The sequence below is a fragment of the Sesamum indicum genome, linkage group LG6 (genome assembly GCF_026168435.1).
Source record: "Sesamum indicum cultivar Baizhima isolate 11 linkage group LG6, ASM2616843v1, whole genome shotgun sequence".
NCBI classification, from domain to species: Eukaryota; Viridiplantae; Streptophyta; class Magnoliopsida; order Lamiales; family Pedaliaceae; genus Sesamum; species Sesamum indicum.
This window is the reverse complement of record NC_142662.1, coordinates 14675184-14698909: the sequence shown is the minus strand read 5'-3', so window position 1 is coordinate 14698909 and position 23726 is coordinate 14675184. Positions and strand designations below refer to the sequence as shown.

Here is a 23726-nt window from a genome sequence, read left to right as displayed (position 1 = left end):
AAAAGTAAAAAGAAATAGAAAATCACAACATTGATGTTATCAACACCCTTTGTAAGAGTTATATTGATATTTTCGTATCTCCATTTAAGTGTTACATAACTATATCAAATATCAAGAAAAAATTGACAATTTTTCACATAACACGATTGTAGTTGTAATTAAGTAAAGCTGTCGGAGATCTATATATACTCATCATTTACTTCTTTTTTTTTCCTTCTATTTTCATTATTAATATTTTTCTATTATAAATTAACTATATTTTTTTGGTACGAACAAGGAGCGTAGTATTTTCCAGGCACCTTAAACATATTTGAAATCAACTTATAATCATGTGATGAGTACAAGTGACAGAAGCAGAAAAGAAATTGCTGGGATTGCAATAGGCAATCTCCTTATAGCCCTTCAAGTTTATTTAGCCAGCAGATGATCAGTAGCTTTATGGCTGTCCAAATTCTGGATTTGCTCTAGTTCTTGCTCAGTCAGCTGAGCTTCATGGCTGTCCAAATTCTGGATTTGCTGTAGTTCTTGCTCAATAGGTGATTCGTCTTTCTCATAATAGGATTCCTTCACGTAATAGGTTGCAACACCGCAGTAAAACAGGAAATTCACAAAGCATATGTAAGCTAACAACGCATAATACGTCGCCAATCCACTCGTGTTTAAGTAGTCGTTGAACAAGCCGTGGAAGATTAAGATAAAAACTAAGCTGACGAAATTCCCAATGTTGAGAGCGAATTGAGTGAAAGACTGCCCGTACTTCCTGAACGATTCAGGAACATGCGCAGCAAACACTTCTTCCATCCCATCAAACACTAGCCCTTCCACGAATCCCAGTAAGAAGAACTGTGGGATTAGCCAGAAAACAGTGACAGAAACTTCGTGGCTGACATACTTCTGCAGCCTGTACGTCTCGATCCTCCAAGCAACTATGCAGCATACTGGTGAAATTGCCATTCCAGCTCCAATCCTTGTAAGCATAACTTGCCCTGGAACTTTCTGACTCCAATAAGACGGAAATAGTAAATCACAAAGACGCGAGACTATGAACCTAGTTGAACTCTGCACTATCACAAAAATAAGTATGGGAACTTCCGAAATTTGACCCAGACGACTGTCCATGCAACCGACTTGTTCATAAAAGAAAGTGCTTCCTGTGGCCTGCAGTAGACCATAACCGAGTAACGTTGTCCACAGAGGGACCATAGAGAGCAGAATCTTCACTTTCTGTACATCTTCAGGACTCCAAAGTCTTCCTAGCCTCATTTGTTCTGCCCGACTAGGTGAAGGTTCCTCAACCGAAGCTGCATCTAACCACCTGCTCAAATCGTTAGTTCTAATTACATCCTACATGAACTTGATCCAACAAAAGAGGAAAAAGAACTGTTTACCTTAGTATTGGAATGACATTTCTGGAAGGAGTACTATTCCTAAGATGTCTCTTCGATACTGCTGCACGCAGGATTTGCAGCATGTTGTTTAGCATGCTTTCCTTAGCAGGTGGCTTGTACTTATACTTAAATGCTGCGCCTCCTACGAATAACACAAAGGCTACCCCCATAGCAATTGCTGCTATCTTTGAGAGCTGGATCCATTCAGCATTTGCAAACACATAAACAGATGCACAGATACCTAAAATATAAGCCGGACGCCACCATATCTTTCTACGACTCTCTAATTGTTCCTCGTCTGCATATGACCCCTCTTCTCTAAATTGATAGGCAAGAAACTCCTTGAGTGGGATATCAAGGCCCGCTCGGCCTAAAGCTACCAGTATCAATGCCACGTACAGTAATTGTAGCTCAATACTTTTTAGATGCCACGCCCCGAGAAACAACAGTGTTAATCCCTGTAGAAATAGGAAACGTCCCAGGTGGATCAAATCATAATAGCAATAACAACACCTGCAACTTGGCTGCACTTTGTGGTACATAATCCCTAAGTTGATTTTTATTCATCTATGTTTGATAAGTACAAAATTAAGTTGGATGGAGTTTATCGACACATCTATTCCAACTAAGGGAACTTACCTGTTGCCAAGTATCTTTTTCAGCCAAAACTTAAAATGACATTGCTCAACTTAGTCAATGTTGCTCGAGTATCAACACACTAGAGACTAAGTGTTAGAAGTTATGTTAGGTTCAATTGTATAATTATACTTTTGAAGGAAGAGAAGAGGAGTATATCTTAGAAATTCTGTATTCTAAATTGTGCCCGGATAACATCAGATTACAAGTCGTGCCTAAACATCAGCTAATAAGCATAGAATTTTGGACATAGAATAAATGCAAAAACAAAATTCTAGATATCATTCTTTGTTTTTGTCGGCCCTTGTTAAAACAGTCATAACTTTCTGTGAAAATTTCCAATGGACTTGAAACTTGGACCATTTGAAATTAGACCCACAGAGCTTCAATTCCGTATAAGATTCACTCGTTTGAATTCGGAAAATAGGTCATGATCCGGGTCGAAATTAGCGATCTCCTGAGACGATCTCATTGCAGATAGACCAACTCTTCCTAGATCAGATTTCGGGTTCCCTGAGAATAAAACACGAACCGTGAGCTCGTCGGGCACGTCCTCGACAATGACCCTCCGACGCTCAAGTTAGATTGATCGAGAGAATTGTATGCGATCTCAAAGTTCTAACTCAATAAGTGCGCAACAGTTACCTCAATAATGACGCATCGGGGTCTATTTATAAAGCACAGCTGGGTATCAAGTACTGGGCCACGTGGCCTTATCCTATTGGCTCATGTTCTGATCGAACGACTTCCATTGTCCGGGTCTTCAGTCGGTTTGTGCGACCCGGGTCGGGTCCTCCGCGACCCGCCCGTTACAAGAGGCGCGGATCCTGATCGCGAAATGACTTTAATGCCCTTAATGAAGGGTAATCTGGTCTTATTGCAGGGTTACAAGTGTATACCCATCATTACTCCCCCACTTTTTCAAAGTGCATGACCCTTGCCTTTGAAGAAGTCGAACAGTCGCATCCGTCGATCGGTTACCCAGGCGGACACGTGTCGGCATCTCAGTGGTTGATCTGTGGCGCGTATTTCAAGAGGGGTCTGCCTATAAATATACCGGTCATTCAAACTCTCACGCCTGCCCCATATATAGACTTCCAGTGACCTGCACTCACGACTTGAAGTTCGCATTCGATCTGCAGCTTCCAGAGCCATCCTGTTTTAAGGTACGATGTCCTCTAGTTCCAGTTTGAATTCTAAGTCGCGACCTGGCTCAGGGTCTCCTGTGACCCATTCTGAGTCTGCGTCCGGGTCTACCTCTAAGTCTGTGTCTGGGTCTACGTCAGAGTCCGCATCTAGGTCCATGTCTGGGTCTTCTCATGGGTCTTTTTCTACCTCTCCAAAGAGGAACAAAAAGTTTCCGATTTCAAAACTCACCGATGAACATGCCGGCCCCTCAACTCTCGCGAAATTCGAGGATAGGCTCGCTAAAAACCCTTGGGAAGCTGTAGTCAGCAAAGTTAGGACTCCCGTTCTCAAGATTAGAGAAAAATACCATATACCCTCCAGTTACGAAATTATCATCCCTGCTAGTTTGATCGCATGCATCGTTCCCCCAAGGGTTTTAGTGCTTTTTCTATCAAACACCTCGATGCCGGACTGCGATTCCCTTTGGCTCCCCCTATAGCCTCGATTTTGAATAAACTGGGGTTGTGCCCTATCCAACTTTCCCCCAATTCAATGTCTCATATCGTCCTTTTTGTTGTAATTGCAATTCCTAGGTATAAAACCCAGTTTTGATAATTTTTGGAGTTTGTACTCTTTCACCACCTCGAAACGATCCGGTAGTAGAGGTTTTTTCTATCTTTCGGCCAAGCCCGACTGTGGATACTTGAGCGCCCTGAAGTCGAATGTAGGGGTCTGGTTAGATCGCTATATTTTCATTCGATCTCCTAGAGGTGTATGGCCTTTTAAAAACGAATGGACCAAGTATAAACCCATCCCGAAAACAAGTGGAGGGGGGCTGGAGGGTGATCAGATAAGGAGCCTAAAGGCTTATAAGTACGACCCCAAGAAACTTCTCACTGAGAAGGTTTTGCAACTATCTGGGCTCTCTCCAGCGTCCCTCCATATCGAAGAGTCCTTAGGTGATTTTTCTCTTCCGGTCCCATTCATTCCGTTGTTGGTGTGCTCGTATGTACTGACTTCTCTAATTTTTGCAGATAATCTAATCATGAGTTCACGCAATGCTATACGGATGATAGCGGCCCAAAATAAATTGAGGAAGGGGAAAGAGGTTGCAGCTTCATCTGATCCCCCTTCTGGTTCGCCCTCCCCGGTTCCTTCGAAGGCTCTTGTATCTGCGAGCCCCGTCGGCCAGCAACCCATCCTGGTCGATAGTGAGGAGACGCCTTCTACTCCTGGAGGTCACCATGGCTACAACTCTTCGGAGTTAGAATTAAACTTGGACGAAGTCAGTGGCGACCAGGGGGTCGAGCAGGAAAGGCGAGGTCCTCCCACTGAGGAGCGACCTAAAAAGAGGAAGCGATCCTCACCCAAACGAGGTTCGGGAAATAAGGCCAAGCAAGGGCCAAATGATAAGGGCAAAGGGAAGGAGCCTGCAGAAACCTCTAACCTTCCCCAATCCAAACTGCATAGCTCGAACGTGTTGAGCAGGATGACTAGGGAAGCTGCGGAGAAGACTGGCGAGAATGACAATCGGGACAAATTTTTTAGGGTAGCCCAGCTCGTGGCATGTTGGGAGGAGAGCAGGGCGGCCCTTCGAGGTAACCAACCGCCCCCAAAATGGGATAGCATGTCCAGTTCGACTCTCTATGGCGAAGCAGGGAATGACACTTTCGATCTTTATGATTCCATCATCTCCGTTCGCGATCAAGGTTCGCTGGTGACGAACAACCCCATTCGGCTCGAAGAGTTCGGGGCTCATTCCCTAATTCAGGTATTCTCTTGGCTGATTGTCTATCTCTTCGTTCTGCTTTCTTACTGGCTTTATTCGACCTTGCAGGCCATGACCTTCCTCCGGAGTCTCACTCTGAAGTGCACCCACTATCGAAGGAGTTTCATTCAAACAGACCAGAAGGTGTAAAATCTCAAGGCTCAACTGGTACAGCGAGATGAGGCAGACCTCAAGCATGCAGATAGTATGCTGGTCCTTGGTGAGAAAGTCACGAGCATAGAGGCCGAGCTCGATGCTGCCAGGAAGGAGAGGGAGGTTCTTCTCTCTGAGAAGGAGGTGGCTTTAGCGGAGGCCAAGAGGGAAGCGTTCGAAGCTGGACGTGAAGAAGGCCACAAGCATGGAGTGGAAGAAGGCCAAGCTGGTCGCATTCCTATCGAAGAACATCAGCAAGTCTTGGCTAACTCCAGGATGTCTGCAGTTCGTGACTTTTTGAAGACGGACACTTTCACGACTGCCCTCGAGCTCAATTCCGCGGATTCATACGCTAAGGGTTATGAGACCTGCCTGTCTCAGATCACAAAGCTTGGCGGACTTCAAGAATCTTTCGGTCGCGGTCAACTTAGCATCGCGCTTGATGGTGGCCTCCAGCCTTATCCTGCTGATCCTGACCTGAAGGATGATGAGTTTATGGCCTTGAGAGACGAGCTGGAAGCGGAGGCTAATGCGTGACTCGTCCCAATCTCCCCATTTTTGTAATAGGATTCTGACCTGACCACTCTCGAACTGTAAAACCTATAGACCGTTTTTTGGAAATGTAATTCTTTTGAGAATAGGACATTGGGGTGTAGGTTTATGATCGCCCTGTAAATGACATTCGATCAATGGAAAGACTGACTTTTGGCAGCTTGTGTACTTTGTTTCTCTTTTTATTTACTGAATGCCTCCTTTCGTTCAAAGATTGCACGTCTTCTGGATCGCACAAAACTTGTCTTCTTTCGATCGTTCTTTCAGTCGGCGTGTGAAGTACATCTTTTTCAGATTGCACATTTAGGTTGTCTTTTTAGATCGTAGAATTTGAACACATCTGTTTCAGATCGCATGATTGGACGCGTCGTTTTCAGTTCGCGTTTAATTGGATGCGTCTTTTTCAGATCGCACGATTGGACGCGTCTTTTTCAGTTCACGTTTGATTGGATGCGTCTTTTTCAGATCGCACGATTGGACGCGTCTTTTTCAGTTCGCGTTTGATTGGATGCGTCTTTTTCAGATCGCACGATTGGACGCGTCTTTTTCAGTTCGCGTTTAATTGGATGCGTTTTTTTCAGATCGCACGGTTGGACGCGTCTTTTTCAATTCGCGTTTAATTGGATGCGTCTTTTTCAGATCGCACGGTTGGACGCGTCTTTTTCAGTTCGTGTTTAATTGAATGCGTCTTTTTCAGATCGCATGATTGGCTTACTTTGCTTAGTAGATAACAACAAAGACATGAAAGTGTGCACGTACGAAGATAAGCAATAAAAATGTACGCAGTTTTATAAATTGTTCCGAGGAAATTACAGTTGATGCTATATCCAGTATACTGAATGCGATATCCCTAACCTTTACATGATTGACGGCCTTTCACAGGTTCCGGAATTCGATCACTTGGTTGTTGGCCTTTCGCAGGCACTAGAATTCGACCTCCTCCAGGTTGGTGGCCTTTCACAGGCACCAGACTCGATCTCTTTGTTGATGGCCTTTCACAGGCTCGAGAATTCGACCTCTTCTAGGTTGATGGCCTTTCACAGGCACCAAACTCGATCTCTTTATTGATGGCCTTTCACAGGCTCCAGAATTCGACCTCCTCCAGGTTGATGGCCTTTCACAGGCACTAGACTCGATCTTCTTTGTTGATGGTCTTTCACAGGCTCCATAGTACGACTTTCCTGTTCATGCGTAGAACTTCTTCAGGTTCTATATATTCCAGGGGCGTGGCAAGTTTCGACCTTGCATGTCTTGCAGCCTGTATGTACCCTTCTTTCTGATCTCGGTTACCTTGTATGGTCCCTCCCATAGCGGCTCTAACTTCCCTACGTGCTTGGAAGCTTCTACCTTTTTCAACACGAGATCTCCTACTTGAAGTTGGCGTGGTCGAATCTTGCGATCATGGCTCTTCATCATCAATCCCTTGTGGTGCAGAATTTGGGCATACGCGACCTCTCTCTTTTCTTCAATCACCGTGAGGTCGAAATCTCGGTTAGCTTCGGGATCGTACTGCATGATTCTTTGTGACTCCTCCCCAATTTCTGCTGGAATGATAGCTTCTGTTCCGTATACTAAGCAGAAGGGGGTCTCACCCGTGGTAGATCGCGGAGTCGAAGATAAGCAATAAAAATGTACGCAGTTTTATAAATTGTTCCGAGGAAATTACAGTTGATGCTATATCCAGTGATGACTATATCCAGTATACTGAATGCGATATCCCTAACCTTTACATGATTGACGGCCTTTCACAGGCTCTGGAATTCGATCACTTGGTTGTTGGCCTTTCGCAGGCACCAGAATTTGACCTCCTCCAGGTTGGTGGCCTTTCACAGGCACCAGACTCGATCTCTTTGTTGATGGCCTTTCACAGGCTCGAGAATTCGACCTCCTCCAGGTTGATGGCCTTTCACAGGCACCAGACTCGATCTCTTTGTTGATGGCCTTTCATAGGCTCCAGAATTCGACCTCCTCCAGGTTGATGGCCTTTCACAGGCACTAGACTCGATCTTCTTTGTTGATGGCCTTTCACAGGCTCCATAGTACGACTTTCCTGTTCATGCGTAGAACTTCTTCAGGTTCTGTATATTCCAGGGGCGTGGCAAGTTTCGACCCTGCATGTCTTGTAGCCTGTATGTACCCTTCTTTCTGATCTCGGTTACCTTGTATGGTCCCTCCCATGGCGGCTCTAACTTTCCTATGTGCTTGGAAGCTTCTACCTTTTTCAACACGAGATCTCCTACTTGAAGTTGGCGTGGTCGAATCTTGCGATCATGGCTCTTCATCATCAATCCCTTGTGGTGCAGAATTTGGGCATACGCGACCTCTCTCTTTTCTTCAATCACCGTGAGGTCGAAACTTCGCTCATCTCGGTTAGCTTCGGGATCGTACTGCATGATTCTTTGCGACTCCTCCCCAATTTCTGCTAGAATGATAGCTTCTGTTCCGTATACTAAGCAGAAGGGGGTCTCACCCATGGTAGATCGCGGAGTCGTGTGATAAGCCCATAGAACTCCCGGCAGCTCGTCAACCCATGATCCCTTGTTTTCGAGGCGTGTCTTCAAGTGCTGCAAGATCGTCCGGTTAGTTACTTCAGTTTGTCCGTTTGCTTGAGGGCTCGCAACTGCAGTGAAGGTGTTGTGCGATCTTCAGCTCCTTGCACCATTCTATAATCTTTCTCCCCTGAAATTGGGTGCCATTATCAGATATTGATATTCGAGGTATCCCGAATCTGCAAATAATGTTCTTCCAGATGAAGTTGATGACTTCCTTCTCAGATATCTTGGCTACTGCTTCTGCTTCGACCCACTTGGAGAAATACTCGACTGCCACGATGATGAATTTCTTTTGAGCTTGGGCGGGTGGAAAGGGTCTGACAATATCGATTCCCCACTTATCGAACGGACACGCTATTTTGATTGGCTCCATTGGGGTCGCCGGCTGATGTATCAGGGAAGCGTATTTTTGGCAGCTCTCGCATTTTCGCACCAGGTCTTTAGAGTCTTTGACTAAAGTAGGCCAGAAATATCCCTGTCGCATGATTTTTTGTGCGAGTGATCTCGCACCCGAGTGATTTCCGCAACTTCCCTCATGGATTTCCCGCATCACGTAAAGGGCTCTCTGCTCGTATAAACATTTCAAGAGAGGCCCATCCACCGTTCGTTTGTAAAGCTGGCCGGCTAACATAGTAAATCGGGTAGCTCGAAATTTGACTCTTTTCGCAGCAATGGGGTCGCTGAGCAGGGTACCGTCCTCAAGATACTTCACGATTTCGTCCTTCCACGACCCTATCTCTGAGACTACCTGCACCTCGGCTCTGTTTGAAAGGACCAATCGCTCGCGCACTAGGGCCGTGATTTTTCGATCTCGAATTCCGTTCATTGCAGCTCTGAATTTAGATAAGGCATCTGCCTTGTCATTTTCTGCCCTAGGGATCTGCAAAACAGAACACTTCTCAAATTTACCCATTAATCGCTGCACGACCTCTTTGTAGGATGACATCGTCCTCTCCCTCGTCTCGTATGTTCCTTCGATCTGTAGAGCAATCAATTGCGAGTCCGTGAAAACCTCCAGATCTCGGGCACCGGCGTCATGTGCGAGCTCTAAACCCAGTATGAGTGCCTCATACTCTGCTTCATTGTTCGTCACTGGGAATGATAAGTGAGCTGCAACTTCGATCTCTACCCCCTTGGGTCCTTGGATTAGTACGCCTGCTCCTCCATTATTGGCATTGGAGGATCCATGCACATGTAACATCCATTTCAGGCAAGGTTGTTCGGCTGTTTCTGGCTCTTTCTGGTCGCCGGACAACTCCATCACGAAATCTGCCAGCACCTGTGCTTTTTGGGCCGTCCTAGGCTGATAGTCAATGTCGTACTGTCCCAGTTCGACCGCCCACTTGATTAATCTCTCGGAGGCTTCAGGTCGCGACATCACGTGCTTGAGAGGTTGGTTTGTTAGTACCACCACTTTATGCGACTGGAAGTAGGGTCGCAGTTTCCGAGCCGTTACCACTAAAGCCAGAGCTAGCCTTTCCATTTCTGAATACCGGGATTCTGCACCTTGAAGCATCTTGCTGACGTAGTAGACCGGGTTTTGATTATTTCCTTCCTCCATCACCAATACGGAGCTAACCGCATTCTCGGATACCGCCAGATACAAAAACAATATCTCTCCTTCCTTAGGGTTTGCGAGTAAGGGGGGTTGGGTAAGATATTCTTTCAACGCCTGTAGCGCCTGGTCGCATTCCACGGTCCATGTAAAGTTTTTCGCTTTCCTCAGGATCTTGAAGAACGGTAAGCTTCTATCTGCCGATCGAGATATGAACCTGCTCAGTGATGCGATCTTGCCCGTAAGCTTCTGAACTTCTTTGATCGAAGTCGGCGATCTCAAACTCATAATAGCCTGAATTTTTTCTGGGTTTGCCTCAATTCCTCATTCACTAACTATGTATCCCAGAAATTTTCCTCCTCTTACTCCGAAGGTGCACTTGTCCGGGTTCAGTTTCATGCCATATGTTCTCATAATACGGAAGGCTTGTGCGAGGTCCTCGATATGGTCCTGCGACCTCTTGCTCTTGACCAATATATCATCAACGTATACTTTCATGGTCTTCCCCAGCAAGTCACCGAACATCTTATTGACCAACCGTTGATAGGTCGCACCCGCATTCTTTAGTCCGAATGGCATCATATTGTAGCAATAAATCCCCTTCTCAGTGACGAATGAGGTTTTGTCTCTATCCTCTTCAGCCATTCGAATCTGGTGATATCCTTGATAAGCATCCATCATTGAGAAGATTTCGAAACCAGTGGTCGAGTCTACCATCATGTCGATCCGAGGCAGTGGGTACGGATCCTTTGGGCAAGCTTTGTTCAAGTCTGTAAAATCAACGCACATGCACCACTTCCCAGAGGATTTTGGGACGAGCACCACGTTAGAAAGCCAATCAGTGTATTGGACCTCCAATACGTACCCGACTTTAAGCAGCTTTTCGGCCTCCTGTCTGATGACTTCATTTTTGTCACTGCCAAACGACCTCTTCCTCTGTTGTACAGGTCGAACCATCGGGTCAACATTCAGTCGATGCATAATGACCTCCGGATCGACCCTTGTGAAATCTGATGGGCTCCATGCGAACATATCAGCATTTTTTCTCAGAAATTCGATCATGGCCATCTCTCCATCCTTCATGCTGGACCCTATTCAGGTCGTTTTACTAGACTCGTCGGGCACGAGCTGAATCGCCTTGTATTCTTCGCTGGGTTTCAAGTGCTCGGCCTCGTATGGTCGGGGTTCAGCGTCCTCTTTAGTTTTTTGCTTCTTCGGCTTTGGCTCCCCTTTCAACGACAGATTGTAACACTTTCAAGCTTCCTTCTGGTCGCACGACACTTCTCCAATCCCGTATTCAGTAAGGAACTTCATGTTCATGTGGTACGTGGAGATGACCGCTCGGAACGAGTTCAGCCCTGGCCGACCTAAGATGACGTTGTATGTAAATGGGGTGTCTACTACCAGAAATTTGACCATCAAGGTCTTTCTTTTCGGCTCTTCTCCCATGGACACTGGTAGCTCGATCTTCCCCAGTGAGGCCATTTCGCTTCCTCCAAAGCCCACTAACGGGATTTTTACGGGTTCGAGCCGTGCGTTCTCTAGCCCCATCTTATCCACCACGCTCTTGAAATTGATGTCCGCTGAACTGCCACTGTCGATCAGCACCATGTGGACAGTGAAGTTCGCGATATCTAGCTTGACGACCATCGGGTTGTTCTGATCCCCGCCATTCTTCAATCTGTCGGAACTATCGAACGAGATGGCCTCTTCATCATCCACCTTCAGCACAAATTCTCTTTCCCTGCTCGATTCCACAGTTCGAGCGCACCTTTTCAGTGTTCGACTCGAGTCTCCGGCTCTCAGCCCTCCTCCGATCGTGTATATTACTCCCTTTGTGGGTGCATTGCTCCCGCCGATCGGGGTCCTATCAGTTCTCGAGGGACCTGGGTTTTGATCTCGATCTCGGCTCCTTGATCTGCTTCTCCTTCCTTCCCCACTGATTTTGAAATTTGGGGGGACGCGATCTCGAAAATATCCCTGCCTAACTAGTCTCTCGATTTCATCTTTTAACTGAAAACACTACTCGGTATTGTGACCCCTCTCCCGATGAAACCTGCAATACTTGTTAGAAATTTTTTTGGAGGGGGTGTACCTCGTATGTCTCGGCCATTTCAAAACATCCGCATTTTCCACCATCATTAAAGCTTTTTCTCGCGACATGGCCAACGGAGTGTAGTTATGGTATTTTGGGATATACTTGGGCTCCTTCTGTTTCTCCGGTTTTTGCTTGCTGCCACCCCCTTCTCTATTCTCATGAGGTCGTCTGGGTGCATAGTCGCGCTCTCTCCGTTCGGAGTCTTTCATTGCGTTCATCTCCTCTTCATCAATGTATTTTGTGCTAACGCCATTAGCTGTTCGACGTTGCTGGGCGGATCGCGTGCGAGAGCAGACGTGAAAGGACCCTTTCGTAGCCCATGGATGAGGATGCTCACAAGCATATCGATCCTCAATTCTTGCACCTCTAAGGTCTCATTATTGAATCTCCCGTTGAAATTCTTCAGTGTCTCATCTTTCCTTTGGCGGATATTGAATAAATGGGTGGCTGACCTCTTCTGCTTCTTCTTCCTTGCAAAGTGAAAGTTGAATTTTTGTATGAGTTGCTCGTATGATTCAATACTTCCTCGGGGCAAATTAGTGAACTATTCTTGAGCTTTTCCTGTAAGTGTGGTCACAAATAATTTTTCCATGATGGGGGCTGACTGCCCATATAAATTCAGCACCATCTCGAATACGGCCACGTGTTCTTGGGGATCTCTCATCCCGTCATACCTCAGTAAGTCGGGCACTCTGAAACCCGGCTCGACTGTCTGGACCAGAATGTCATTGCAGAAAGGAGAATTTTTGTTTTGGGAGACTATCTCTCCTCGTTTCTTCAGCTTATCAATTTGCTTGTTCAAGCTGTGTATCTGTTTACCCACGCTCTCGACCTCGGCCCGGGATATCACGGGCTCCCTTCTCTTCGCGCGAACATGACTGCTGGAGCCGGCATTAGATGATGTTGGTCGCTTGCTACGGTGCTCTTGTTCGCCTTGCACTCTCGACTCTCTCTGTGGCTCAACATTCTCAAACAACTGCCTCCTCGCCGTTTCCTTAACCAGTGGAGTCGCTGTTCTTCTTTCATATTCCACAATTGCCTTCCGACTAGCTTCTTCTATCATTCTCTGTAGTTCGTCTTGGGTTAACTAGATAGTTGCTCCTCCTTTTCTCGGTGTCTCCTCCTCTTCGGCGTTTCTCCTCGATGAACATTCTATTATGATAATGAATTCTCAGATGTTCCCACAGACGGCGCCAACTGATTTGGGTCGAAATTAGCGATCTCCTGAGACGATCTCACTCCAGATAGACCAACTCTTTTTAGATCAAATTTTGGGTTCCCTGAGAATAAAACACGAACCGTGAGCTCGTCAGGCACGTCCCCGACAATGACCCTCCGACGCTCAAGTTGGATTGATCGAGAGAATTGTATGCGATCTCAAAGTTCTAACTCAATAAGTGCGCAACAGTTACCTCAATAATGGCGCATTGGGGTCTATTTATAGAGCACAGCTGGGTATCAAGTACTGGGCCACGTGGCCTTATCCTACTGGCTCATGTTCTGATCGAACGACTTCCATTGTCTGGGTTTTCAGTCGGTTTGTGCGACCCGGTTCGGGTCCTCCGCGACCCGCCCGTTACAAGAGGCCCAGATCCTGATCGCGAAATGACTTTAATGCCCTTAATGAAGGGTAATCTGGTCTTATTGCAGGGTTACAAGTGTATACCCATCAGGTCAGTAAGTCTGCTGAAAAACTATAACCGCTGAAATGTAACTCACAGAATTGAAGAGGAATTGAATGGCCTTGTTATTACTCATCCGTTTCATACTGGCTATTTCATTTGGCCAAATTAAGGCCATTATGGTTGATTTCATTACCCTCTTTATGATTGGTTTTTTGGCATGTCTTTATAACTTGGAGTAGACAACAATAAAATAAAGAGAGCAAACAACAATTCTAGTTGTTGAGATTTTTCTCTCCCTCTCTCTCAGCATCTATAGTATTCTTTTAAAGATTTGAGTTATAAAGTTTTGATTTCGAGCTTCTAAGTATTTGATCGAGGTGTTCTTCGGTATAGTACTAAAATCGAAAGAACTGTAACCGTCTTATCCTGGGAGAAATTATGTTGAACCTAGTGCACTACTGATACGGAACGTAGATTTTCTTCAAGCCAAGCAGTAATTCTGTGATTTGGTAAAATTAACGATTTCAATTGGACTGAGAATTGTTATGATACAATTCTCGTTGTAAGTTTTCGATTTAAATTTCTTGTCATAAATAGCATTTCTAATTGCTTTATGTCACTTATTCCAACGTGACTTTAATTGCTTTTGATTTCTAAATTCGATTGTAATATTTCAAAATGTTGTTTCAATTACTTCGAACTGAAATTTTCCAACATGAAAATGAGAAGACAAGTTTAAGCTTTCAAACAATTTTAGTCCTGTAACTTGAGCGATTTCTCATTTTTGTCCCCTAATTTTCAATTTCTCAATTTAGTCCCGTATCTTTTTAAATTTTCTCATTTTCGTCCTCCAGCCAAATTAGTGACCATTTTGCCCTTCTTAGGAAAAATGAATATAGTCTATACACATGCCCTAGTTTGGCCCATCATGCTTCCGAAATATAACTAAGCCTCTATAAATTCATACCTTGGTTTGACCGTCCTGCTTCCGGGTATTCCAAGTCCTCAGTTTTACGGACTTCTTCCAACCACACTACCGCAACAGATGGTTCGTAGAAACTTGGTTCCTTCAGTAACAAAACAGCACAGCCCTATTTCGTTTCCTACCTTAGGGCGTAAAAGGTGTTTTGAAATAGAGACTTATTAATATCTTCGATAAACAAGTGGAATAGAAGCCTTTCTTTATTGAAAAATATCGAAAATATTACATTGATACTATTTCTTCGTTGGAGGAGACAACTGTTTAGCCTCTCATAGGATAGAGGACTAGACTCATTGGGGAAACCCCCATAAACCGAAAGATTAAAATACTAGAATGATTGGAAACACTCAGAATAATGCTTTGAAGAGTAGGAGAAGTTTTTCTGATGTCCCCCTTCTGCTTCATTGCATCTTTATTTATAGGCGTCCCCGGACTTGAAATTCGGACTCCAAACTTGTTTTGTGATGATTTCATTGCGCTCGTCATCGCCTTGTGATTTCCAGTTGCCGGTCATAATGGTTTGTCGGTCACATGATTTCCAACTGGCTGCGTTGCTAACTGTTGGCTTTTGTTGTTTTCTGTCGACAGTCTTATCCTCTCGAATTTTTACATCGTTTAACTTTTACTTCTCTTGGTAAAAATTTTTCCCTTTTCTTTGTCTTGGTCCCGTTCGGGTTTATTTTTCGTGACCCGAATCTTTGTCCCGAACAGGGGCTTTTTGTGTTTCTCGCAGCAAGGGCATATATGGTTATGCCATTGCCCAACATGCAACATGTTGCACATCTTCATCCTTGTGGCTTCAATTGCCGACAGCTTATTTTCCCAAATTAACATCCTTTTTCTCTCGAATAAGCTTTCAGAGAACTTCGTGCTTTTTCCTGTCCTGGAATTTAACAGGAATGATCCATTCACTTTGTTTGAGAAAATCTTGAATGGATACTTGACTTTGTCCATCTTTGAGAGATAGACCCATAATCCCCAAGCTCTCCTGATAGAGATACTATCTTCACTAATGGCTGATACAAAGGGAGCTTCTCCTGAGGCAGCTTTAATTTTGTTGAAAGCTACCATATCTGGTCTCTGCAGCTTCATAAAATGGAATGCTGGATGAGACCCCTTTCCTGCAGTTTCTGGAGCTACTGAAACAAATTTTATCTCCAGAACATCGCCTCTTTTCAAGTGGGGGTTGTTTTGCCATGAATCAAAGACCGCCCCACTAATCCACTCCGGAAGTTTTGAGATTTCTGGAAAACTCGGTGACATAGTATGAACTGAAGCAAGAGCTCCAAAATCATACCATTTTCTGACAATTTCTATTTTAGACCCTTCTAACATCTAGACTCTGTTATATTTTCTGGACGTTACGATAATGGTCTTGCCTGGGTTGACTCCTTTGCGGGAAATTAATTTTTTCCACATACGCTAATAATCCTGCCAAGCAGAAGAAGATATCAATTCGTTGGTATTAGCCTTAGAGGTGCCTGTCATTGGCCTAAGGTTAATCTCTCCCTCTTTAACCCCAAAGGTGCTGGGTTGACTTGAACCTACAGGAGTTTACACTTCCTGTGATTCAATTGTTGTCGTTTCACTAGAGTCTAGTGATGGCCTTGTGCAATCGGTACTTGAATCCGACGCTACAGGTGTAGAGCCCTGTACTCTAAAGGCATATTTTGGGTTATGCTCCCTCAACTCGTGAGTCATCCCTGAAAGTGATGCCTTCCGAATTGATTCTCGTAAGTCGTTCCATAGCGAGGTGGATGCTAATAAGGAACTCCTTATTGCGACCTGGACAGTGTCTAGATCGGCTCTTTGAATTTGTCGGGCAACTTGGGCATTAACTGCTAGCTGTCCGAACTTTCTGTCAAGCTCCTTGAGGTTTTCTCGAAGGTGCCTAAGTCTCAACATGATGGAATTTGCTTCATACGCCTCCATCTCTTGTTAGGAAATCATACAGAAAGGATTTTCAACCACTTCTGAAAGAAACAAAGAGTTCAAAGTGAAAATGGGAAGAAATCCACACCAAAAGGGTTCGGGAGCTGAAACAAGTTTGCAGTAACCTTCCAAAGCTTGCTATACCACAAGACGAGAATGAATTGGTAGTCTACACAGACGCCAATGATTACAGATGGGCGGCAGTACTCATGAAGAGGACAACTATAGGGGAAGGACCCTGTAGATATACCGGAGGGATGTTCTCAGAACAACAGACCAAAGTTTGGCACTTAAACAAGAAAGAATTCTTTGCGATTTTGAAGGCTTTCAGAAAATGGCCTTTTATTTTTACTTGCTAAAGAATTCACTTTAAAAGTTGATAATACTAATGTCAAAGCTTTCTTAAAGAATAAATTAGAATAAAAATAAAGGCCATTTTTTGAAAGCCTTCGAAATCGCAAAGAATTCTTTCTTGTTTATGTGCCAAACTTTGGTCTGTTGTTCTGAGAACAACCCTCCGGTATATCTACAGGGTCCTTCCCCTACAGTTGTCCTCTTCATGAGTACTGCCGCCCATCTGTAATCATTGGCGTCTGTGTAGACTACCAATTCATTCACGTCTTGTGGTATAGCAAGCTTTGGAAGGTTACTGCAAACTTGTTTCAGCTCCCGAACCCTTTTGGTGTAGATTTCTTTCTATTTCCACTTTGAACTCTTCGTTTCTTTCAGAAGTGGTCGAAAATCCTTTCTGTATCTTGTAAGATCCTTAATAAAGATTCCTGCAAAATTAACAACTCCCAAGAAGCTTTGCAATTGCTTCTTGTCTTTGATTACATCTGGGAAATTGCGGATTTTTCTCCACAATATGGTCCTGCAACTCAATTCCTATTTCGTTAATAAGGATTCCTAAAAATTCAATCTTATTGACTGCAATAGTAGCTTTTTTTCAAGAAAGTACTAAACCTTCTCTATGGCATGCATCAGAAAATATTTCAAGATGTTTAATACGTTCCTTCATATTTTTTGCTGCAATTAATATGTAGTCAATATAGACAAACATGAATTCAATGTAATCTTTAAAAAGATTATCCATTTTTCTTTGGAATATCTGGGGTACGTTAGCTAAACCCATTGGAAGCACATTCCAGATATATTGTCCCCGTGGTGTGGAGAATGCAGTAAATTTCTTTGATTCATTTTTCATCTTAATCTGATAGAAACCAGATTTGCAATTGAATTTAGAAAACACTTTTGCTCATTTAATGGAATCAATTAAGTGTTCTCTACTAGAAATGTAATAACCATCAAATTCTAATATCTTATTAATACCTTGATAGTTAATAACCAACCTGGGTTTACCTCTCTTAATCTCACCATGGTTTCTTATCAGAAATCCAGGGCTACTGTAGGTAGAGATTCCAGGTTCAATAAGTCCAATACTGATATGCTCTTTGATTATCATCTGCATATCCTTCTTATCCTCCATGTTCACCTGAATAGGTTTGTATCGAACATACTCGTATTTGCACTCATCTTTGACCTTCAGAGTAGCTTCAATCTTGTTCCTATCCCACCAAGCCAGAGGATTTTCACTGAAGTTCCTCTGAATAAGCCTCTTAACATTTTCAAGAGAAAGCCTGCTCTCTTCGCTGATGTCTAGCGATTTTATTTTCAGTAGTGCTTCTTTAAGGTTCAGAACCTCCTCCTCAGATTCCTTATAGAAGCTATCGCTGTCTATGAGTCCCTACTGCCTGAAAGACAAAAGGATCTTACCAAATTTTCTCTTGTCTTGCATTTTTGGATGAGTTAATCTAACATCAAAATCACCACGTTTGCTGCGAAAATTTATTGACATTATCCTGTTAAATGTCTTTTCTCTTTGCAACAGCTGTATCTGACTACCATAGTTAGTAGTAAAGATTAACAGATTCCTCTGATTATCCTGCATATATCTTGCAAATGTTTAAATGAAATTGTTACCTAGTAGGATATCGGCACCTGTATCATGAAAGTATATAGGAAGTGTTTTTACCCTAAACTAGGGTGATCCAAATGCTCCTCCAATCATGATTTTGGCTTCTCGTATTCCCTTATTGAGTATCATGATTTTACGGGTAAGGTTTCCTTTGCTTCCTTAGGGAAAACTCCAGGTTTTGTCGTGCAAATTCCTGATCCTGAATCAATATAAACTACAAAATACTCTATCTTATATTGATCATACAACATACCAACAGATATGTATATCGGAAAGGGACTCATTATTCAATCCTTATGATAACACCATCAAGATTGAATTCCATTCTGTTATCTTTTCTTCCCCATGGTTTATGATCTTCGAGAAAATTTAACCCGAAAGTCATACTCCCATTTTCTCGTCCTACAACACCTGCAACTAAAATTTCATGGCCTGCTATTTCTAGCATTCCCTCATATTTTCCAACAACAGGTTGCTGTAAATGATATAAGTCATCACAAGGAAAATAATTTTCTTTCTTAGTGATGTCGAATATAACTTGTATTTCTTTCCATCGTTCAGGGCATCTAAGCTTTATGTTATCTACTCTAATCTCTTGAGGAGTTAAATCTTTTAATAACTCTTTCTCCTTTCTTTTGTAGCCTATAATCCTATCTTTTGAAAAAGACATCCGACTACTAAACTCAGTCCTAGAGCTAGGTGTCCGATCTAAGACTAGGTGATCTTTTATAACAATATCAACACCACCTATTTTAGGTGTCCTAATAGGATCTGGTATCATTACCTTGGCGAACTCCTTAAAAATTCTAGGAATCTCAATATACTCTTTCCTAAGAAACAAATCTGAATGATGGGTATTGGAAAGGGCATAAGCTATTCTATAAGTTATAAAATATGGTCTATTACCTTCTTTGATTAAATCTTTTCTTTTGAAATCTTGATAAAGGATCAAGACTCTACTAAAATCTTGGTCTGCTAGGTTGTATGCAATCCTAGGATGAATGTCAAACATCAATTTTCCTGCATACAGATTACCTATCATTGTCCCAAGACATCCATCTCTTAAGTTATTGATTCTTCTATCCATTATCGATAAACGTATTTCTGAATCAATTCCTTCCTTAAAAGTTGCTTTTATTACTACTTCAATAGTTCCTATGTGGATCCATTTCATAGTAACAGCTATTTCTTCTCTAAGCTTCCTTAATTCTTCAAGAATTTCTTCTTTAGGAATTAATTGCATCTCCTCACATTACCAGGCAAACTCACCTGAACTCACGTTGTAGATTATGTGATGCTTCCTTTGGTTTAGTCCTATCTGGTTCAGGACTTTCCCAATTCCTCCAATCCTAAATCCATCGTATGAGCTAAGGTTGGAATCTTGCCGCATGATTCTCTCCATGATTTTATTTGACACCGTTATTCTGAAAAAGAATCCTGATAGACTTTCAGAAGTTTGAAGCCGATCTCCCTCGTTGTAATTATTCTGACTCGGTTGAAGATCCATCCGAATCAGTCTCTATTTCCTCTTCATAGATGCTTTCGTCTGAAGGAAGATCTTCGAATTGGTAGATGGGTACCAAATCGCCATAGTATACTGCATCTAGGATATCATCAGTGGCTTCAAATTTCCTCAATTCACCACGTTTCTACGGGCAGTCGGGTGATATATGTCCTTTTGCTCCGCAAGTCCAGCAATTGCAGTCTTTGAAACTTTCATTGGCTCGGGTATGGGCCCGTTTGAAAGTTCTTCTTGTAGGGGTTCTTCCAGTGGATCTTGCATCTGTTCGTCTAGATCCTTGGGATGAAACCCTTGTTGGTCCTGTTCTTTGTCCAGATTTGTATTTCTGGCTTTGGACTTGGTCCACCATGATCTCTACCGGGAAAAGGTTCTTCTGGAACTCCTAGGGTAGGAGTCACTACTCTGCTTCCTCCTTTTTCTTGGCTCACTTGATTCTCCTATAATAGTTGAAAAATTATTGTTATCACAACAGAGAGGGGTTCGTTTGATTTTAACTCTCAGTCTTTTCATATTCTTCTGGATGGATGCTTGATAACACCAATCCTTCAGTTTGTCTTTAAGAAAAGTCATTCTTCACGCCACTGAATCTAGCTGTCTTTCAGGTACTCTGTATGACTGGATCAACATTTCCCTCCATGGACTGCATATTTTTGCGAAGAACATTGGAGTTGCTACTCTACTCTGGAAGAAATACTTGCGAAACCAATAGATGTATTCATCTAGTGCGCAAATACTTCTAAGTTCAAGGCTGAAGAGAGCCTGTGCATATTCTCTAGCCTTTTCTGCTCTACTTCCTTCGAAGTATCCATCTCCGATGAAGTGTATTTTAATAAGCCTTCCTAGCCGGTCTGCTATCGCACCTTTTGAATCTCCGACAAGGATGCTGGCTTTGGTATCTTTTGGGGTATTATCCCATCCGATCTTTGCAGATCCCTCTAAGCTCAACTCCACAAGCTTTATGAAGTTTTCTTTGTCGAGCTCTAGGGTAGTTGTTGCTATCTTGATTGCTGCAATCAATTCGTCTATCAATTTCTCGATATTTTGGAAATCGATAATATGCAGGTTTAGTATAGCGCCATATGGATGTAAGGGCTGGAGCATGGTCCTTGCCCAAGGTGTATTCTCCTGCACTCTTTTTGGATTTCTTCTTGGATTTTCCTTTAGCCTGGTTCCCATAAACGTTGGAGTGGCATTAGTGTGGAAATCCGCACTTTCTCTCATTGGTTGATCCTGTGGAGGATCATTAGAGCATGTACTTCCTCCGGCGGTGGTAGTGCTGGAGTGCTCTCATTTGTTTGGATATTTACTAAATCCACGATCCCGAGTTGGAAAAAGAATTCCATCAATTCTTGTAGATCTGATAGATCTGCTCTTGTTACTTTCATTATTTTATAGATCTAATAGAAGTAATAATTAAATTTTCTCTTGACTTCGGCTTTGGAATCTCCGTGGCCTTCCCCTTCTGGTGTAGAAGAGGTACTGCTCCAAGGGCGTCCCTGATTCGCTCCTGTTTAGTTCTAGATGTCTCAGGGCTCTCTCGTTGATTTCTCTTTAGATCTGTAATTTCTGCCCTCAGATCTGTAAGACTCTTGTGTAGATCGGGAAGGATCTTAAGGACCTCGTCCACCTTTTGGCTCAAAGATTCTATTTTCATAGGTATATGGATTAACCTATGTCCATAGTCTTGAACCGTCTTTTGGATCTCCCTCAGATCTTGAGAGATCTTTGATGTATCCGGCTCGAGTTCCTTCCAATCAGTCATAATTTTTAGAACTGAAATTATGTAGGAATTTACCCGTTCCGCTTCTCCTGGTTGGGATTCTACCATGGACTTCAGTGGAGTGTAAACGCCTCACTGCATTCCCTAGTAGCATTTGTTGGACTTCGAAATTTCTTAGCCATTCTTTTTCCTCTTCCGGCATGAAAAGTCTTGGATCAATCCTCTTGGGACTGTTGTAACACTTGTCAAGAATTTTCATAAGAAATTTTCTTCTCTGTATTTCCAGAATCTAGAAATATTTTCTATTTTCAGAGTAACTCGAACTTTCGTTCGGTTCCATTTTCTCTCAAAGAGTCTCCTCCATTAGTGGATAAATAATATCAAGATGTAATATAATCATATATTTCTTCAATAAACCTAGGCTCTGATATCATTCTTGGCGAGCATGGATGAAAAATGCAAGAATAGTGAAGATGGACTAAAATCCGCGCTTGAAAGTAGTTCAGGGGTAAAATGGTCCAGAATTTAGCCCAGCTCCGCACAGATTCCTTTCAGATTCTGTCAGATTCTGTCGAAGGACCAAAATTGAGTATTTTAAAAAGTTACGGGACTAAAATGAGAACGCAAAAGTTAAAGGATTAAAACGAGAAATGGCCAATGTTAGGGGACTATTTTTGTCTTTAAGCCCAAGTTTAATTCTCTTGGGAATTGTAAACAATAAGCTTGTCCTCCATCAAAATTACCAACCGACTACCTATAACCTCTAATACGTCCACATAGAATGACGAGCTCTCTCAGTAAAATTCAATTTAGTGACATGTTAGTAAAAAACTACTGATTTAACCATTAAAACCACCGTATTGCTGGCTACTACGTACATTGATTTGAGCATAAACGTTTAGACAAGCGTGCCAGAGAAAAGCTTTATACTTGAACAAAGTGTATATATCATCTGAGTTTGACATAACAAAAGCTAGCAGTACTCACAATGATATAAGCAACAGTTGAGCAGACTACTGCTAGAAATGGACCCAGATAAGCATCGGACACATAAGCAACAACCAGACCTAGAATCGCTGTTACCCCATCTTGCAAATTCACAACCAAAGCAGCTTTCGGCAAATGCAAGAACTCGTCGGTCAGATGCGTGATCAGGACCAGAATCAACGCATACTCAACCCAAGCATGAACAAACACCAAACCTGGAGACAAAAGAAAAAAACCCATCATCTACAAGGTTAAAATGTTGAGAGAGAGAGAGAGAGAGAGAGAGAGTAGCTCAGATACATGCCTGAGATGAAAGGAACAGCCTTGTTCCAAACAATGTAGTACTTGAAGCACCTGCCTACAACTGCTTGCAGTTCTAGCAGTGTTGCACGGATTTTCTCCATTCTTATGTGAACCATATTCTCCAATCAATTTTCCATTGCAGTGAGAACTGTTAGTAGTAGTGATCTTTCCTGCGTACAGCTTATTTTGAAGAGAAATTATCTGATGCGGATTACTCTTATTTCATGCTAAAAGGACAAAAAAATCCCTCTCTTGATTGCAAAATAAACAAAATATTGCAGAACCCACGTTCTAGCTTGCGGGTTGGGTCGTCGGAGCTCCAACCCGTACCAAAACCCAGCAAACTGACCCAGAATGGCAGGATAGATTGTCCAACGTAAGATAAAAGTTAAGAAACATCTAGATTATGACATGTAGCCCCGTCAACAGTGTATATATGGCCCTAAAAATATCAAAATACGAATCATTTGAGGTAACTTACATTTATTATATTTGATTGTACACCTTCTAATCGCGTATTTTTATCTCGATCCTAACTAATTTGAGCGTCAGAAAGACTTAGTTGGGGACGAACCCGACGAACCTTACGTATGTGTTTCAATCCTCACGACCCATTAACAACTTGGAAAAATTATATTTGAATCGCCCAAAGGAGATCGTATATTTCGAATCGAGTCATTATCAGCCTTCCTTCTTGGAAACATGTCGAATTAAATATATTAACTGTGAGGGTTGACTTGATTATGGCTTAAAGTCTTGGGTGGGGTTCAATTTCAAACCGTGTAATGACGAGAAAGTTGAAATGCACCGTCAGTCAATTAGTCAATACAATATATATATCTTCGTTGAA

General features: G+C 42.9%; 1 protein-coding gene across 1 annotated transcript; it reads right to left on the bottom strand.

Moving 5' to 3' along the window:
- Positions 1–296: 296 nt before the first annotated feature.
- Positions 297–23200, bottom strand: LOC105155548 (protein NRT1/ PTR FAMILY 5.7-like). Its single transcript, XM_020692089.2, has 4 exons — positions 22878–23200; positions 22574–22788; positions 1389–1846; positions 297–1315 (listed from the first exon to the last, which is right to left on the bottom strand). Exons 1-4 carry the CDS (start codon positions 22990–22992, stop codon positions 409–411), a joined length of 1695 nt encoding a protein of 564 aa, XP_020547748.1. The 5' UTR covers positions 22993–23200; the 3' UTR covers positions 297–408.
- Between the last annotated feature and the right edge of the window lie 526 nt (positions 23201–23726).

Bases quoted from the DNA above. Each gene is read 5' to 3' on its own strand.
- LOC105155548 (XM_020692089.2), bottom strand. From the start codon at position 22,992: ATGGTTCACATAAGAATGGAGAAAATCCGTGCAACACTGCTAGAACTG. The intron at 22,789-22,877 runs GCATGTATCTGA...TTTTGTCTCCAG, and splicing joins GGCTGTTCCTTTCATCTCAG to GTTTGGTGTTTGTTCATGCT. The intron at 1,316-1,388 runs GTAAACAGTTCT...CGATTTGAGCAG, and splicing joins AATGTCATTCCAATACTAAG to GTGGTTAGATGCAGCTTCGG.